The sequence below is a fragment of the Typha angustifolia genome, chromosome 8 (genome assembly GCF_048772165.1).
Source record: "Typha angustifolia cultivar Huaian chromosome 8, ASM4877216v1, whole genome shotgun sequence".
NCBI lineage: Eukaryota > Viridiplantae > Streptophyta > Magnoliopsida > Poales > Typhaceae > Typha > Typha angustifolia.
In genome coordinates this window covers 17,514,529-17,527,349 of record NC_133246.1, presented here as the reverse complement: position 1 = coordinate 17,527,349, position 12,821 = coordinate 17,514,529, and the positions used below count along the sequence as shown (strand labels likewise).

Genomic DNA, 12,821 nt, shown 5'->3' with positions numbered 1-12,821 from the left:
TGAAATTAAACACACTATGTTGAACAAATGGCTCCGTATATTATGTCTTTGAAGTATCAAACATTGTTTTAGGTGGCAATTACGCTCACAAAGATTAATTGTTCTACAGTGATGTTATGCGTTGCCCTCAGCTTATAGAACATTATTCCGATGATGAGTTCAATATTTCGATCACAATTCACCATGACTAAACTGCAAACAGGTTCGACAATGTTAGTCCTTTTAGATTTAGTAGTGAACAGCGCTGCCAACAAGTAGCATCAAAATGGGTAACATGATTCCTTGAGTGCCGAAAGCCTACCTGGCTGGATACTGTTCCTGCACTACACACGTCTCATTACCACGAGTCAGTTTGAAGACTTGATCATATTCACACCATCTTGCTATCTATCTTTAACCCTCCTGAAGGATAATGAACGATTACTGTCTTTTGTATTGTGACTATCCATTGAGGTAAATTTGTAGTTCTTGTACTGTATCCAAGCTGCACTGGTAACAAAACAGTCCTTGGATTTTTCTGGCTTATAGACTGCAAACAAACAAGTTCCAAATCTTTAAATAAAACTTGCTTTACGTGGAATCAGGTATATAGACTGTCTGCTTAACAACAATACAAAATAGACAGAAAAACTCCAGAAGCAAGAACTAGTACCATGAGTTGATTAGTTTGGAGACACAAAATCTATTTACTGCCTGATCAATTGCATAGTATAGATTTAAAAATGAATGGCAGAGTAAGACATAAAAGACAGAAGAATTGAAAAGTAATTACTCATTGATTTAAAAGACATCAATGGGAAAAGCTCGAAAGTAACAAAAGTTGTTCAATAAATAGCAAGAATTCAAAAGAATACTTGCCCATACATAGTAGCATAATAATGGAAAATTACTTACAGTAAGATACCAAAAGAATCCAAAAGAAGGAATTCAGAAGAAATTACCTGAGCTTGCTTTATGAATATTAACACAGTTCAGGAGAGAGTTCATTTTGGACACGCGACCTTCAATCCATCCATAAGTCCGGACGCAACATGGGGAAGAACAAATGGGAAAATAAGGAAACTATTCTCCTTGGTCTAAAATTTTGTTCTCTAGTAGTTACCCAAATCTTGCAAGCTCATATGCAATAGTCCTATGAAACAGAAAAGGATTTGATACTGTGAATATTTGTCTAAGGAAGTATACTCTGGAATAATAGCATTCTAATACCTAGAGCAGCAGGATGAGACAGAAAGAGTGCAGTTGCAGTCATACAATCTGACAGTAAGTTGTATTTCGTCATGAGAAATGTAATTAATATTTAAATTGCGACTTATATATTTTGATAAAGACAAACTATCAAAGGTAACACCCAACAGAGAGAAAAGAGGGATATATTGGGTTATCAAATGGTGATCCTACGATGTGAAAGCTTAAAATTAGAAGTGCAGGTGGATTTCTTATGTGTGACAAATGAAACAGAGAATAGTCTTACCTGACATAATTTCACGATCTGTGATGAGAGAGAAGTTAGAAATTTCATTATCCAACATGTAGGATGAGTTATCTCCTCCCAAGCATTTTGTCCAAAGTAATACATAGTTTAAATATATCTGCACTAAGACAAAAACCATGCCTACAAAACGCCCTGATCGTTGAATCAAATACTACAACATCTGGAGAAAAACCTCGATCATCAATTCTCTTAAATAGTTCAAGAATTTCCTTGAGTCTTCTTCTCTTAACCAGTCTACAGATTAGACGAATAACAAGATCTTTGGAGAGTCCATTTTCAAGAGATGTCTCAAAACAATCAATAGCCTCAGAAATTTTTCCTAACTTACAAAGGCCATCAATCATGACGGCGTAGGTAATTATATCAGGAGAAATCTTCCGGACAGCCATGTCAGAGATTAGAAGTTGGACCTCAGTAAACATTCCTTCCAAGAAAAACCAGTGGATTAGCGTATTATATGTCACGACATCTGCAGAAAACCCTCGGTTGCTAATTAAACATTTTGCTTTGGCAGATTTCCCACCAATACAAAGGCTATGAATCACAATATTGAATGTTCTTACGTTTGGATTGATGCCCTTTTTTATCATGTCAGTCAAAAGCTTGAGAACAGCCCGCCATCTCCCTGCCTCACAGAGTCTGCTCATAACAGTGTTGTAGCCAACAACACCAGGATACCATCTCAACTCAGTGTTCCTTTCCAACAAGCATTTGGCCTCCCAAACATTCGAACAATGGCAAAGGCAATCAAGAAGGATAGTCAAAGTGACAACAGTAGGATGTAATCCATTAACTAGCATGACTTCCAACTGGTTAAGGGCCTCCTTAGGCATCCCTTTCTTACACAGACCATTCATGTATGTATTATAAGTAACTGAATTGGGCTTCCAACCCTTCAAATTGCATTCCGATAAAACCTGCTCGACTTCATCGAATCTCCCAACCTCACAAAGTGCTCTGATCAATATATTATAGGTGAACGAGTTCGGAGGGCAACCAACACTCTCCATAGTGGCCATCAGCTCTTTAGCCTCTTCAATTCTGTTCTCCAAACAGTAGCCTTGGACGATTGGCGTGTAAGTGTGGACAGTGGGCGAGCATTTCTCCTCCAACATCCAATCAAGGGCACCCCATGCCTCTTCCATCCTCCCTGCCCTACAGAGACCGGTGATCAGAGTCGAATAGGTTGTTGTATCAGGACTAAAACCGCAGCTTCTCATCCTCATTATGACCTCATAGGCCAAATCAAACTGCTTCAAATACCAAGAATGCAACTTAACCAAAATGTTGAAAGAAGAAACGTTGGGAGTCACTCCAGACAATATCATCTCCTCAAACACTGCTTCAGCTTCTTGTGGGCGGTCGGCTATCACCAAGGCATTGATAACTGTGTTGTAGCAAAGGACGTTGGCCCTGCATTCTGACTCCTTCATCTCACTAAACAGCCTGAGGACTTCGTCGACCTTGCCAACCCGAGAAAAGGCCTTCATCAACATGTTGTAATCAAACAGGTAAGGCCGAGTCGGCCTGGATCCGCTCTCTGGAGCATACACTTTCTCTGATTCCAAGGACTCCATCACCGCATTGGATAAACTACGATGCGGGTCAATTCCTAAAGGCACTTCTGGAGACACCAAGATCGTATTTTTCAACTCTGGAACGTAAACTCGCTCTGGTTTCGGTGGCTGTATCAGTGCCCTGGAGAAATTAACAACTGGGTCTTCTCCTGAAAAATGTTCGAGTCGAGAAGAGATACTGGTGGGTTCCTCAGGGATGTCGTCGAGAAGAAATGGGCGCATCAAATCGAAAGCGTTGGACGCAATGGCTCGGTTCCCGGAGAAGCTCCGGTTCCTCTTGAAGCCTAAGCCATGGCGACAAGCGGTAATCGAGAGCTTCACAGTCTTGAAGAAGGATAGGGCGGCGGTCGCCAATGGCGGAGAGAGAGATTTGAAGGGGAGAGAAGAGAAGGCTGGAACATCGGCGGCCCGAAGGAGATAACCCTACTCCTCTTTCGGATCCCTTCATCCAGGTTACTCCGAGTCCGAGTTAATAAATTTTTTTTGAGCAAATTACACTTCACCCCCTTTAGTTTGGCAAAATTTTAACTTACACCCTTATGCTCAGACTAAATTATAATTTTTAGATTTTTATTTATTTTTACTATAAAGAAATTGCTAATTAACTACACTATCTCTCTGTATCATCAAATCAAACTATATTTCTATAAAAAATAATTAAATCTTTATTTTTTTTACGAAAGACCAAAACCTGGTATTATTGAAACATAAAAAATATTAATTCTTCCTCACAGATTAACAAACAACCAAGTAATTAAGATTTTTCATAACTCCGTCAAAAGTTGATTAATAATTACAATCGGATTAGAACCACAAAAAGAGTTCAATATTTAAGTTTAAGATATATAAAAGTAAATTAAAATCAGACTAAATCACTATATTTCTCAGATTGCATCTATAACCCTGGAGGCATTGCCGACAACGCACATGATAAAACACCACTAAGTGCTACACTTCAAGATTGATCTCAAGAAAGAACTGTATCTAATTAGCTTCATCTTTCTCCAGGTTATGATTCTTGATCACATATAGAAGGTGAAAAGAATAATATCCAAAACACGCTTCAAGATTGATTCCGAGAAAGAAATTATCTCTAATTACCTTCACCTTTCTCCAGGTGATGAATCTTGATCGCGTATATTGTCAAACTAATCACCAATTTCTAAAAGATTACCTTCGATCTCGGCTGGAGTAACACCTCCGGACTCCAAAACGTCCTCCTCGCTTCGATCACAGCAACAAAAGAACGATATGAACGGCTAGAGGGAGGTACAGATCGCAACCCATCCCACGCTTCAAGACTTGAACGAACGAGAGAGAGTGAGAGAATAGGAGAGTACTGGACCTTTCTCGGCGCACCTCTATTTATAGGCCGAAGCAGTTCCACATATAGAAATTAAAACAGATGAACGATGGCGGGCTGATCTAACTTTAGGTCAATTAAACCTCATTCAAATCGTATAAAATTATCTGTTGAAGCAGTAAAAAATTATTATTCATTTTCTTTTTAAACAGAGCAAGGTCTGATCGCCTGTTGTTTAAGTTTAATAAGGTCAACCAGACCCCATTTAACTTCTATATCTTCAAGTTATAAGAAATTGCATTGGAAACAAAATCACTGCAGCTTCTTTTGCATTGGAAACAATATTCTTTCAGACAAATTGCACACAACTGACTGCAGCAGTTCATAAAGGAAAAGCTAAATATATCTCTCATGCTTGAATGATCAATCTCATTGAAGGATATATAGAAATTAACCATTGAGAACGAGGATGAAGTTAAAAAAAAAAAAAAAGTCCTCCAAACATAGGCTAAGCTGCCTGAACAAGGAATATTGTATATTATGGATACAGCTAAATCCCACAAGAAATGAAAGAAAACACTAACCTGACTCAAAACAACCAACAGTTCTCTCCACTTTGCAAGATTTGTACAGTCGCGTTAACACATTCTCTACTCTTCTTCTCTTTACATCTAAATCGTCAGTTTAGATATTTAACCTCTATGCGGATACCTCAGCCTTGGCATGATTCACTATGACCTCAAATTACAGAATATACAGTTTCCAGTGCAAGCAACTAACTTAGTTTAGACTAGACTATATTGAATGTCCATATAAGTAGATGAACGGAATAGGGAGCAGCCCACACTAGCCCTCGGTAGCTGTACAAGTTCTATTTCTTTCAGGAAGTATATGATGGCTGAATTCCAATTCTCCTTTCTGCATGTAAGGGAAAAAAAATGACAGGAGTTATAGCGGCTGCATTTCCGAGACAAAGGTGTCCCTCCGGTAAGCGTTAAAGATGGCATTATGCCATAAAAAGGCATATTGAATTCATCATACCTCCAGCTGCAACAAGCTTCTCCACACGTGCAACTATGTGCTTTCCGTAAGTGTACCTTTTCAGTGCATTTAAATGAACCTTTATTCGTGTAAGGATCAGCTCTCTCTGCTGATCATCACAGGTCTCCAAAACTTTCTGTACAACGTAATTCGCAAACTGATCTTTCATCATTGCCTACATATAAACGAGCATTCATGTAAGCCAACAAGCTTTGTATGCGTATACCACATGCTTGAGAAAAAAAAAATGAAACTCAAAAACAAAAGTAGCAATCAATACACATTTTGTCTTCCAAGTTTGAGATGTTCAAAACTGACTTATTATTGTTTAACTCACAAATTAGGTCATTTGGAAATATGAGGTTCTAGCCTATGTTATCTGAAATGACATTTTCCTTCTGTGAACAACTAGGCCGGTCATGTGCATAACAGGAAATAAGGTCACTCTGTTATCAGACCACATGAGATAGCAGTTATGTTTTCTCCAATACATGCAACGGCACATTATTCCAAGAATCTCGGCTAAAGAACTGTGTAAAAGAATTTGCCAACTGTGTCAAATTTAATGAGAGTTTGAAAGCTACAATACCTGAAGAGGTTCATTTTCATCAGTGGATCCAAGCATTTCATTAATCAAAATTTGACGTTCCACAGGACCTCCAAAAGCTAAACACTTCTCAACGACATTTGAAGCAAACTTCTGCTGGCTCATTTGTACTATCTGTCCAGCTAGCTTCTTGATAATAGCTGATCTCTCATGAGGTTTTCCATGTTCTAGCACATGCTGCAACAAATCAGAGTAAGAAGGTTCATGCACATGTTGCTCAAATCCAGACATAAAAAGGAGGTGCTTACGGACGACACTGATCTAGCTATAATGTTCATCATCACTAAAAAAGGAGAATTGATGTAGTAAGATGATAATACTAGAACTTCAACAGATAGGGTACCAACCTGAACAACATAATTCCCATACTGGTTTTGTGCCAACAAGCAAACAGACTGAAAAATTTCATCCATCATTATTTGCTGGGTTTTAGGTTCATCACAGTGCTCCAATACTCTCTGCATCAAACATATTCCTGTCAGTTGAATAAATGGTTGCAGGTAAAGACATGCATAAGCATCTCCATGCATATAGCCGCAAGAAACTTAAGGATCTGCATACCTGTATAACACGGCAGCCATATGGATGGGTTGACAGTGTCACAACTTGGTCATAGAAGGTTGTGATAATAAACTGGATAGCATCTTGAGGAATGCACTCAATGCATTTTTGTATGACATGATTTCCATTTTGATCCCGCACGCAGCGCATGACATGGCCATCAAGCTCGGCAACCATTTTCATCTGCTGATCAAGATCAACAACTTCTATCGCCTGCATTCACAGATTGTTATACAAAGGTGATGTTAAGCCCACAGGAGTAAAGAAAATTGTTACTCCGAATTGAGCTGTTAGTTGTGCTGATCTCTGACTTTCCTCTAAAGTAGCAAAGCAAATAAATAAATAAATAAAAATAACATTTGACATCAGAAGATGCATTGCTGCAAAGGAGTTATTTCTCCAAAAGCAACTGTATACCGTTCAACTTAATATCAGTGGTGTTGATCATGACCTATATCAGAAAAACCATCTATATATATATAAAGTTTAAGAGTTCATACATAAGCATCAAACAATAGCACAAAATGAATACCACTGAGGTATTAAGTGTTGCCAAACATATGGTGGAGAAAAAACAACAGATGCAGTTGACAGGAAAAGGAAGAATCAACACACAGAAAAAATAGTATGTCATCCTATTGCATGGAAATATCTGCATTTTAAATTTAATTTTTTTTGGTAGCCACATTGCATTCTCTGTATCAGTAAATACATTCTACCAAGTTACATGTACCTTCTGGATAACTCGGCAACCATACATCTGAAGACTGAGTGCCAGTACATGCCCAGCCAGCTGATCAGCTAGTTCCCCTCTTTGAGCTGCACTTCCATGCTCAAAAAACTGATACGAAAGCAAATAATCAGCCTTCAGTGATCGAAGTAAGAAATATCATGCAAATACATCATGAGGGACCTAACCAACAAGTACCTTTTGGACCACATAATTTCCAAATACATCAGTCATCAATGTAAGAGCTTGAGGCATGATTTCTTGGAAAACCATGTTTATTTCTTCTGTTGTAGCTGTTTCTAGCTTTTGCTGTATAAATCGGCTTCCATATTGATCCACACTGGACATAGGGATTGTTCAATATGATGTAAAAACAAATTAATAAAGGAAACATATCATCAAGTTATTGTAAGGATGACACTAATAGCTCTAGATTCTAAATGAAGATAATAGCAAAATGGTGCGGCTTGCCCATTCAATTTAAAAGGTCATGTGATCAAGCCATAGAAACTGCCTCTTCTAAAGTGAAGGTAAGGTTGGTACATCATATCTCCCTAGACCCCATGTAGGCAAGAGCCTCTTTGACGGAGATGCAATTCTAATAGTAAGATTTTTTGCACTTGTATAACTGTGTTGCATACCTGAATTCAACAACATGGCCACCAATTTCCAACAGTTCATAGCATTTGGTTTTGTTGCTCTTAAGTTCCTCCAGAAGAGTGGGTACAAAACTGTCATCCATGTTACTTTTTATATCTGAATGCCATGAACTCATGGCACCTGCAGCTAAATTTCTCATGCCAGATGGAAAACACATGTTGGGCTCACCGTGTCTAAGGGGACTACCAGGTCCTGCTGGAGAAGCAGGAAGGATAGGACTTGCTAGGGGGCTTCCTGGATAAGCAAGGCAAGAAGCAGGGTTTCCGTAGTATACATGATTTAGACCCCCAGAGTTACCCACCAAAGGTATGCTATATTGTCTATGTGGCTGAGGCATCATGCGAAGGTAAGCTTTCTGACAACCAAGTAAATCAACGTACGAATTCCCCAGGTGAGTCCTCTCCACAGGAGGAGGATCATTAAAACTAGCTGCAACTTGAGCTGCAAATTCAGCTGCTTTGATGTACTGAATATAAAGGGGATCGATAGGCTTCTGAGGAGCAGCTGCAGCTGTTGGACTTCCAATTCTGTTAGGATCTAGCAAGTCTGTTGCTCCATTTAAAATCAATCTGGAAGACAAACCTCCTCCTGGTGACCTAGAACCAAGACTAGGGGATGCGAATCCAGATCCAACAGCAGCATTTCCAAAAAGTGGTGAAAAACTAGGATTAATATGATTTACTGCTGGATTGATGGAACACCCACCTGGGCCAAAATTTGCATAAGCTGCATTTCCGCAATCTGCATTTAGAAAATGAAAAAGAAAATTGCCTGGATTATCAGCTGAAGAGGCAGAAAATTTCCCCAATGTTAAAATACTCTCCATTAGACCCCCCAGTTCCCCTAGTGAAGTCAGAAAATAAAGGTTTCATTAGTTTTTTAACAGAGGGCATACCTAAAAGTCCTGGCTCAGACAAGTAAGAATGCTGCTCAACATTATGCTTAGCTCCCTGACGTTCCACAAAGAAGTTCCGATTATTATCAATTTCCGTTTGGAGATTGGATGGTGCAATAAAATCTTTGTTGATGGATCGAGATGCTGACAAGCTCATGCCAGAAAACGACGCTACAATGTCTTCATGCTCAGCAGCACCAGCTGAAGCGAAGGAACATGAATTGCTGCTGCTGTTTTTATCATTGGCACCAAGTCTCACACCTACAGGAGGATGGCGAGGACTAGGAGCCCTTCCTATCAGTTGAGGATCAGGAGATGCAGTTCGTGGAAGAGATGGTCCTAAAACAGATGCAAATGTACGAGAAGCTGATGAGCCATTATTTTGAATCCCGGTGACATTTTGGGCATTGCCACCTGGCTGCAGGCCACCTATAGCACCAACCTCATTATGTAAAGCATTCTGTGTTTCACCAGAACCTAATAAGCTGAAGGCATTACTGTTTGAATTCCGACCATCGAGATGAGATGGATGACTTAGGCAAGACAGGTCATCCTGCAATATGTAATTACTGTAAGTTACAAAAAGCATAACAAAAGTTCATGTATAAATCAGCGATAAGGAACAGAAAAGAAAATAAAGTTAACAGAATGACAGCATATGTTGATATTTTCCAAAGTTTAGTTATAAACTATTTGTATCTCTCCTACTGGATAATTTTTTCTTCTTTGAGGCAAGTGCGACCATGGGCACCATCATCAACTTTAAAATTTTTAAGTTTTGACATTAAGTCCACAAGATCTTATGAGTGATGATCATCTTTAACTTCTATTGGACAAACTCGCAAGAGTGAAGCATTCCTATGAAAAATGAAGAGGGCTCAATTAAAACTTCAAAAAGTTAGATCAGCACTGCTAATCAATAACCTGTGATCAAATAGGTAAACAAGAGAAACATTCTTGCACAAATGAAGGCATCCCAACAAAATGGAGTAAGGCTTTCAGTTAAGCATTTGATGAATTGGTGCTGAATCAGCACCGCCAGATAAGTAGCTTAACTGCAGGTGATTAAATATATAGGTTTAAATAATCATTGATGCTACATTTGGCATCAGATAACTAAAATGGATTTCATCTATGTAAATAACATGATATAGGTACTGTGAAACAGGATAGTCTAATTGAATAGATTAAAAAGTACTTACAGAGCAAGTTCCAAATCATAAGACTTTCAAAACAATGAAACACTAATTTACCATGAAATGTATAACTTTCTTCCCCTTCACGTAGAATAACTTGCCCTGAAGGGGCTAAATCTATTGATCAGGTTTGGGCCATCGAATCTTACCTCAATATCAACCTGTCAACTCTCAAGTGCATTCTATAATTGCTACAGGAAGTACCGTTTCAACCCAATTGTTACTCCAAAGAGAATAGTTTGATGAACTAACATTCAATTGGATGATTAGGTGAGCGCTAACAGATAGGTAAACATACTGCAGTAAGTTCTTTTTATAAGTGAGTGTAACAATAGCACAATGGTGTAAAAAAGACATCACAAATATAAATAACAGCATTGCAAAGAAATTGACAAAGAAATAATCGGTACACTGAAATCTAACCGAAACCAGATAACATCATGTAGGATTTGCAAAATTTAGAACCATAAGATCAAAAGAAAATAAATCTTAGATCAACATTGCGCTCATCCTATGTTCCTATCACAAGAAAACTTGACAAAGAGGCACCGAGCGATCACCTGAAAGTAATCATCAGAGCACTTATGTCGGCCAATCTCAATCCCCGGCAACCCGATCAGGCCGTCCCCCCCCTTGACTAACCAATCCCCGGAATCAGACACGCCATTTGACTCCGTTACAATCCCCGGTTGCATCGAGAAGAGTGATCTGCCGCCCTCGTCCCCGACCCTATTCGGCTTCCTCCCAATACCTACCGGCAACCTCTGCGTGGATCGCCAATCTTCCTTGGAAAGCAAAGGCGGCGGGAGCCGAGGGTTCAAATGTGCGTTTGAGTAGTAGTAGGATAGGTACGCTGGATCAGAACGCAGCTCCTCTTCCGTCAAGAAACCATTTTGGTTCTCCAAACCCTCCATCGTTGGCGGCGCAGAGCCACTCCGGAGAAGATCCATCTCCCTCTCCCGAACGATCGCTTCTTGCCTCCTCTGCTCCAGTAATAGCAAACCTACATCCTCTCCACCATACCCATCTCTAATCCCCATCTCGGAAGGCATCTCTACTTTGTTCTCAGTTACGATTCTGCACAGAGATACGAACGAAAGAGATGAAACTACAAAGAACGGAAGCAACTTTAAGCAATCCAACACTCTCTAAAGTAAAAATTAAAGATTCGAACTTTTAGCCATTATAGACATTATCTACCACACTCGTCACGGAATACTGAGATAACTTTTTTATAAGAAAGAAAAAGGAAAAGGTAATCTTGAATCTTGAGAACTGACCATTCCGATTAATACAGCGATTTCCGTTGAAAAACGAAGAAACGAAACGGAAAGCTACGATCTTTCTAATCTCTAGTTCATGGAAATCGATGATTCTACTCAAATTTCATTCAAGTCGTTCGAGGCATTAAAAGGGAGAGGGAGACAAGCGAGGAGGACAGCGTTGGGGAAGAGGGAAGGAAGAAGAGAGAACAGTAACAAGTACGGTTTGGTTGATAAACACAACGGCCGACGCAATCCCTACCGTTAAATTCATGATCCAACGGCCGAAGTAGATTAAACGGGGAGGATTTGGTCTAGGGTTTTATTGCAGGGATTTAATTAGCAACGCACTGCCGGAAATGGAAATATTTTTCCTCTTAATTTCTTTGCTAAACATCGACCAGAAACGTCCCCCGTTAACCCGAAACGGAAAAGCATCTGATTGAATCCAAAACTAAATTCCATTTAAGATATTTTGGGAAGGTTTTGGGTATCTTTTCACTTTGTCGTAAGTGCGGAAAAGGGAGAGGGCAGTGGTCCCAAGTGGTCGTTAACGATGGGGGGAGTGCTAATTATCCGGTGTTGCGTGTGATGCGATGAAGGGCGAGGGATAGCGGAGCGCCACGTCGCGGTTGCTTGGATCCGCTCGTGAGAGATCGCACGTGAGCAGGTCAGGGATGGGGCCCCGCACCCATTCCTTCTTCGCTTCTTCCGAAAGCGACCGGAAATATCTAACCTAAGATTTTTCCGTACGGTCATTTTACGATTTGCTGAATAAAAAGAAGATCTGGATATTTCCTTACTGGAATTACGGCCGTCTGATTCCCGAGCTTCCAAATATCTGATTAGATCGAACGCCGATGGCGGATAACGTTTGTCATAGCTATCGGCATTTCTATTCGGGAATATCTTCCTCGCGGAATAAGTGGGGCATTGCAGGATCTGATAGCTTTATCTTGTTACAAGAACTTCAGCACTAGCTTAACCTGGACGAGTCTATCTATCTATCCTATCCTATCCTATCCACCGCGATGTTTTTCCAACAGCTTTCTCCCCTCCCCACCATGGGTTCTGCTTCTTGTTACGCTGGACAATAACCCTATCCACTTTAATATGTTCTTGTCTTTATATATTTTGATAGAAATTGCATTCTCCAGTTAATATTATTGCCTCTTTAAGTTTGATATCACTCTTTCAAATGAACGTAAGCTAAAGCTCAAAATGCCAAAAGCCGGTATAGAAAACGCCCAGCTATTTTGGCACTGTAACAAACGTAACCTGCAAGTGGTCATGCCTTTGGTGCTGCCATCTTAGATCTGCCATTTGCCATTTGCACCATTTGGATAAGGTCCATGATTGACCAACCTTTCCACCATCACCCCAACTACATTACATTCGTCTCATCTTGGCACCAAACTTTACACAGCGGTCCTACCTCTATTTCCTTTGAGATTTTTTTTTAATTTTATTTTTGATTTTCTTGTTAACCTCGAA

The 12,821-nt window shown here is 39.7% G+C and overlaps 2 protein-coding genes across 3 annotated transcripts; both read right to left on the bottom strand.

Annotated features, from left to right (window-relative positions):
- Positions 1-19: 19 nt before the first annotated feature.
- Positions 20-4,233, bottom strand: LOC140765525 (uncharacterized). 2 transcript variants are annotated; one of them, XM_073104663.1, is made up of 4 exons: positions 1,475-4,233; positions 942-1,132; positions 302-529; positions 20-192 (listed from the first exon to the last, which is right to left on the bottom strand). In XM_073104663.1, the coding sequence occupies exon 1, from the start codon at positions 3,292-3,294 to the stop codon at positions 1,543-1,545; it is 1,752 nt and encodes a 583-aa protein (XP_072960764.1). In that variant the 5' UTR covers positions 3,295-4,233; the 3' UTR covers positions 20-192; positions 302-529; positions 942-1,132; positions 1,475-1,542. The 2 variants fall into 2 exon arrangements, with proteins under 2 accessions (XP_072960764.1, XP_072960765.1); XM_073104664.1 differs by having other exon boundaries at positions 942-1,001.
- A 533-nt stretch (positions 4,234-4,766) lies between these two features.
- On the bottom strand, positions 4,767-11,541 carry LOC140765519 (pumilio homolog 1-like). The gene is made up of 11 exons (XM_073104651.1): positions 11,346-11,541; positions 10,626-11,142; positions 8,870-9,422; positions 7,956-8,715; positions 7,513-7,654; positions 7,318-7,425; positions 6,585-6,797; positions 6,371-6,481; positions 6,006-6,200; positions 5,417-5,591; positions 4,767-5,293 (listed from the first exon to the last, which is right to left on the bottom strand). Exons 2-11 carry the CDS (start codon positions 11,115-11,117, stop codon positions 5,256-5,258), a joined length of 2,787 nt encoding a protein of 928 aa, XP_072960752.1. The 5' UTR covers positions 11,118-11,142; positions 11,346-11,541; the 3' UTR covers positions 4,767-5,255.
- Between the last annotated feature and the right edge of the window lie 1,280 nt (positions 11,542-12,821).

Excerpts from the sequence above, each read along its gene's own strand:
- LOC140765525 (XM_073104663.1), bottom strand. The coding sequence starts at position 3,294 with ATGCGCCCATTTCTTCTCGACGACATCCCTGAGGAACCCACCAGTATC.
- LOC140765519 (XM_073104651.1), bottom strand. The coding sequence starts at position 11,117 with ATGCCTTCCGAGATGGGGATTAGAGATGGGTATGGTGGAGAGGATGTA. Across the intron at positions 6,201-6,370 it reads ATGGGAATTATGTTGTTCAG|CATGTGCTAGAACATGGAAA; the intron begins GTTGGTACCCTA and ends GATTTGTTGCAG. Across the intron at positions 5,592-6,005 it reads ATGAAAATGAACCTCTTCAG|GCAATGATGAAAGATCAGTT; the intron begins GTATTGTAGCTT and ends GTTTATATGTAG.